This window comes from Limulus polyphemus, unplaced genomic scaffold (genome assembly GCF_000517525.1).
Source record: "Limulus polyphemus unplaced genomic scaffold, Limulus_polyphemus-2.1.2 Scaffold19, whole genome shotgun sequence".
Lineage (NCBI taxonomy): Eukaryota > Metazoa > Arthropoda > Merostomata > Xiphosura > Limulidae > Limulus > Limulus polyphemus.
Genome location: NW_013665629.1, coordinates 404,403 through 410,402, shown reverse-complemented (window position 1 = coordinate 410,402; position 6,000 = coordinate 404,403). Strand labels below are relative to the sequence as shown.

Genomic DNA, 6,000 nt, shown 5'->3' with positions numbered 1-6,000 from the left:
TGTTTATTTAGTGTAAGATAATAGGTAGCATAGAAAAGTGATGTATTAATAGGCTAGTAAAAGTGATCATTGTTGGTATTATAACCAGTGCTGATAGTTGTGAATATTAGAATACAGATGTTAGTATAAAACTTACGAATAATGGCCGATGGCCATTATGATGTTTTCAAACTGTATTTTTGTTCTTCTGAATAATATATAAAATATGAGAGTCGTCGTATTACAGTGATGGTATACGTATTACAGTGATGGTATACGTATTACAGTGATGGTATAAGTTTATCCCCGCGTAGAAGACAATGATCTGAATAATATAGAAAATATGAGAGTCGTCGTATTACAGTGATGGTATACGTATTACAGTGATGGTATAAGTATTACAGTGATGGTATACGTATTACAGTGATGGTATAAGTTTATCCCCGCGTAGAAGACAATGAATAAAAGACAATTTGCATAATTATCGAGTTGTCGACTTTACACAGAACTGAATTTTAATTACGTTATAATTCCTGTTTCATTAAAAATTTTAGTCATTCACAATGAACTCGTTTGCATCTTAATTGTTAATAGTTTTTACAGTAATATATTTTCATACCTTGTGAATGTATTTGAACCGTGGTGTTTCTTGTTTTCTGAGGCTGTTTGTGTTGCACAACAGGACTTCTCGGGAAGTGATTGAGAAGGTGAAGAATGTGTCTGTGCCGATGTGTTTTTTTTTAAAGGCAAATTCCATTTTATCTTAATATCGCTTGTGTGTTTGCTAGAATTTTAATGTATTTGCTTCCTTGCTGTTCCCTACAAATTTGACAGGTAGCTTAGTAGGCCATTCAGTTACTTGTGCAACCATCTGTAAACCCAGACACCTCTGGTTAGCATTAATATTTCTGTCATGTTCTTTTACTACAACCTGGGGAAGCTAACCTGGACCTCAAAACTGTACTGATTTTATATAATGTATATATCAATATCACGACATTTTAATCATTTAACGAGCGTTTTTTTTTTGTTTTTTTTAATTGTCACATAATTATTGCTTTTCTTGTGTAACCACGGTTTTTATGCAATTTTTACCCAGAGCTTTTTTGTGTTAAAATCTACTAAGATCTGTTTAGACGGAAGGCACTGAATATTCGAATTCTTAACTAAATGGAAATGTTTGTGTTTTGCATCCATTGTCTATTACTCACTGCTTTATATCGCATGAAGTTATATTATATTGTTATGTTATAGAAAGATAATGGCTAGCTTTATGTAGAGTAGAATTTAACGCATGGTTTTACACTGCTCTAAAGATTGTGTTAAAAAAAATGGAAACCCATTTTTTTTTCCAAATCAACTTGAGCCCTAAAGAGTAAATCAATACTTTCGTGTTTACAAATTGGGTGAAACTTTACACGCTACAAACCTCGTGATTCCAGCTGACTTCGATAAAACAGACCATCTGATGTATCCAATGCTTCGTTGTCTTGTTTATTACTAGTGCGCCCTCATTGGTATGGTAGTATGTCAGCGGACTTGTACTGCTAGAAATCGGGTTTAGATACCCGTGGTGAGGAAAGCTTAGATAGGTCCTTTTTGTATCCTTGTGCTTCCTAACAAACAAAATTACCAGTGCATTTGAGTTATTAAAAATTGACAGAAATAGCAAATCAGAAAATATTCCTGTAGTAGAGCAGAAGAAAGGCTCGTCACAACAATGTCCTCAATCTTAAGCCTCAAAAAGTTTGTAACAATTCTGGCGATATATTGTCAACAATTGAATAATTTAAGCATGGCAGAATGAGAGAAAATATCCATGTAATCTAGGAAGTTCGTTTAGTTTTGTAACGTGTTTATAAAGAATTGATTTCCGACCGAGAAAACGATTAGATTTTATCAAACTTTAAGTGTTATATATTTTCGAAATTAATTTTTTTCGTTGGGTTTTTAACTTTCGATTTTTATAGTATACAAGTAAAGGAAAGTAGTTTTTCAAAAAAGGAATTACAAGTTTTTTGTTTTTTTTTTAAATACAGTTATTCAATAGACATAGGAAGGTTGTATTTATAATTTGTTTAACATCATTGTTAACAAGAAATTCAAACCTTTTGCTATGATACTTACAGACATTCCCAGAACTTTTGACTCGGTCATTACATTGATATTGTTAAAAAAGGAAACACTGTCTAGTATTGTAAAGTTATGATGACCTGTTGAGGAGATATTTAAAATACAATTTCCATGAACAATCCGAGCCATCCCTACATAGGCAGTGTTACCGCCTGCCTGATTTAGGTTAGTAATCGTTATTTTATTTTATTGAAACATATTTTTGTAAGCGTTGGATGTCTCCTGTTACGTTTAATGACGTTAAAGAGGATTTTTTACAATTAATTGCATTTGGATATTTTAGTATAAAAATGTTATATCTCGATTACATAATTTCTTTTCTGTTATGGTAGGTAGATAGATAACTTGACTATACTCGATTGGTTATGGTTTAAATGGTTTCAATAAATCTTTATTTAATTGTGCTATATTGGCATTGCTTTTGACAGCGATAAATCAGAAGAATGCCCGTTTCTTTACTCTTGTACACCTTACTTTCACGGTTGGTGAGGAGATATGGTAGGTCCCTAGCAGTTTTAAGTCACATCAGTGACCCTGTCGTACTTCACTTGTCTGTCTCCCTGTTATTGATCAACATTATAGCCGCCCCCTTCTCTCCCCATCACCGTCTTAGAACTCTGGCAAACCGGTCTCGCTACTACACCCCGGCCATGGTGTCTTTAGGAAAATTTTGCTGCACCCCTTGTCGCCTTCGGCATTAAGTAACCTGCAGCACATTTCAAGGTTAACCGCCACTAAGTCCGTCAACCTTATACTTGACGCTCTTTTCAAACTTCGAGTCTTTCGTGATTCCTTTATCCAACTGTAGGTGCATCATGGTTAATTGTGATAATTAAAAAGATGCAAAAGAGAAAAGTAAATTACTTGTGAATCGTTTATTTCGCTGTAAGCTCGGTTAATAGAAACTGCTATATTGTAAAATTATGCTTGACAATCAAAATTAATCGAGCATCATATTCTTTAATATTATGAAAACAAAAAGCAATATCTAATCATTGTTTAAAGACCTTTTTTTTCTTCAACGGTGTAACAAATGCATTACACTCTTTTGCTTAAATCCGCGTCATCGAAGAACTATATGCTACAATATATTCATATGTGGGTTGGTTAAAGTAATTTTACGCAAAATTTTAGATTGAATTACTGGAAATATATTGCATGTTTCAATTGTAGACGTTTACAAATATTCATTTCAACGGGGAGATAATGTATTTGTTTTAGATCCATTGAATAATTTATTTTTTTATATATGTAGTATTGAATGGTTTACAAATTTAAACAAAAGAGGGCACATAAAACCGCAAATATAGTTCATTTCTCACTATAAAGCAACTTATTACCAAACCACGTGAATATATTATTGTTGACACCTTTTCATGCACAGTACAATTCTAATAACTTTCACAGATACCCGACAGATCAACGACCTCAGAAACACCCGAGAGTGGCTGCCTAGATAAGTGCTTTAACTTGGCATATCACCAATAATATATGCAGTAGCCAACGGCTGACTCCATGGGGCATTTTGCTACTGCGCTTGAAAACATTTTTTTTTTGTTTTTGTTTGGAAAGAACATAGTTTCCGTACTTCGTTTTGAACAGGATAATACAATAGCAACACGTAGGAACCCGCAGCCGAATCAGTCACGCCCTGGACTTAGCTCTTTTTTTTTCGCCAATGTAGAATATAAAATGTTATGAATAAAGATAGGATAGAATATACGCTTTAGGATAACGTCAACTTTTAGATCAGATAAAATATTATCACGATGGTAATGATACATTACAAAGCGATAACCTTTGCTGGAACACAAACATCTAACTGAAGGTTTAAAGACTATGATCAGAAACGAAAACAAGTCCGTTTCGGTTGGACATAGCTAATTAGAATCGTAATTTCGACATTTGGAAAATAAGTGTTATATTTGATGGTGTAACATGTATGTGTGTGTGTGTGTGTGTGTGTGTGTGTGTCTCTCTCTCTCTCTCCTCCCCCTATCCCGTTGGATAAGCATTAAGTATGATGGCTTATAACGCTAAAACACTGGTTTCGAGACTCGGCGGGCAGAACACAGCCTATTGTGTAGCTTTGCGCATGAAAGCTAATTTTATTGGCATAAGAATATCGGCTGTAAAAATGTAGTTATGTTCAAAATCAGATTTAAAAAAATCCAATAAATAAATTAAAAAGTGGTCATCTTTTTCAACCATACGATATTTATTAAGCATATGTATTAACTAACAATAAAAGTATCTTGTTGTGTATATGAATGAAAACTAAATGATTGTTTAATGTAGATTAAATTCCAGCCATGTACGTAAAGAATTTGGTACAGACTTCACGTCATATCCTAACTGCATACGTTTAACAAAAATAGAAACTGTGGATAGTATTATGTTATTGCTAGTTTTAAAATATCTACGTTAATTTTTTTAAAAACTTTTACATGCTTTGAAGTATTGTGTACTTATCGCCTATAGTGATTTTTATTTCAAATACCAGTACGAAATTTTAATGTTGTGATTTTGTTCTCAGTTTACTCCCGAAGAAGAGAAGTTGATATCATTCAAAAGCGTCAGGTTTATGAACCTTATCAATTTTTTTTATCATTCTATGTGGTTTATTAGTATAAAGAATGTGATTACGGTACAGTATATTGTTTCTTCCAAATCGTATTGGACTGGAACTGTAAGAGTATTAGTGATTAAACATGGTAAACAGATCATGTTACATTTCATCAAGAAACCAGATAATTGTATGTTACATAATGTAGCTCTGTGTGTGTGTGTGTGTGTGTGTATATATATCTATATCGGGGTTGCTTGGTTACGTTTTTCAAAATAAGTATGATGGACAGGATTAGCCTGTCATCACTAACGCTATGTATCTTCCAAGCTGACCTTAAGCCGGACTAATCTGACACATTTACTGACGCTAATACTACTTGTATGATTCCCTGATTTGCAATTCATACTGTAGTAGCACCAAACTTGAAACCTTAAGGCATTTCTTCTTCAGTAAGATACCACATCAAAGTTAAAATTGCTGGTTTCAAACAAATCTTTGTGCCCTGTTGCACCTCAAATAAGATGACCCTATGTCGGTGTACTCTGTATTTGAAAAACAAAAATAAATTAGCCGAATACTTTTTTTAATCTACTTAAAACGACATTTTACTTCTACATAGATATCATTACATACTTAACCGATTTGTCATTGTTAAACATATGGTTACCCTAACTTTAATGGTCAAAAGAAGCAATCCGTGCTTGCCAGTGTTTGTTATCTCGAGGTTCTCATGTGTCATTAAATATATTTTTTAATTAATTGCAGAGAAAAGTGTTATCACACAAATCACTTGACAAATATTAGTTAGTATTTAGGCAAGTTTGTTTTCTATTTCAGTTCTAGTCTCGGCAAACACGTTACCAAAGAAGAACAAAGATGTAGTCGAAGGAGAAATGGTTCGTCTCCAATGTCGGTTCAACCCGGCGCTTTCTTCAGGGACGATCTTATATTATTGGATAAGAACAAACAAAGATGGTAAAGACAACGCTGCCATTAGCGGCGTGGCCTTAGATCCACATTACCAAGTTGAATTTGCTCCCAATGAAGGCAGATATGACTTACTTATCTCACATGCTAAATATGATGCAGACAATGGTCACTTTGAGTGCAAGTTGAAGGAAGGTGGTAGTGGAGCCGATATCTACAACATGGCCTTTACAGTCACAGTGCTCAGTAAGTTAACTAGTTATGGTTACTGTAATGAATAGGTGATATCCAAAAACGTAGCGTGTAACGTGTTATTCCAGATTCTGGAGAAGTGTTTCTATTTAGATCATTGTAGTTGAAACTTGCTATATATATGTTTGTGTATTCATCCA

General features: G+C 33.7%; 1 protein-coding gene across 1 annotated transcript in view; it reads left to right on the top strand.

Annotated features, from left to right (window-relative positions):
- Positions 1–6,000, top strand: part of LOC106457817 (hemicentin-1-like) — a 66,059-nt gene that overhangs the window by 38,238 nt on the left and 21,821 nt on the right. Inside the window, exon 2 of the mRNA XM_022384084.1 lies at positions 5,519–5,854. Within this exon, the coding sequence (XP_022239792.1) occupies positions 5,519–5,854 (336 nt within the window). The remainder of the gene's footprint in view (positions 1–5,518; positions 5,855–6,000) is intronic.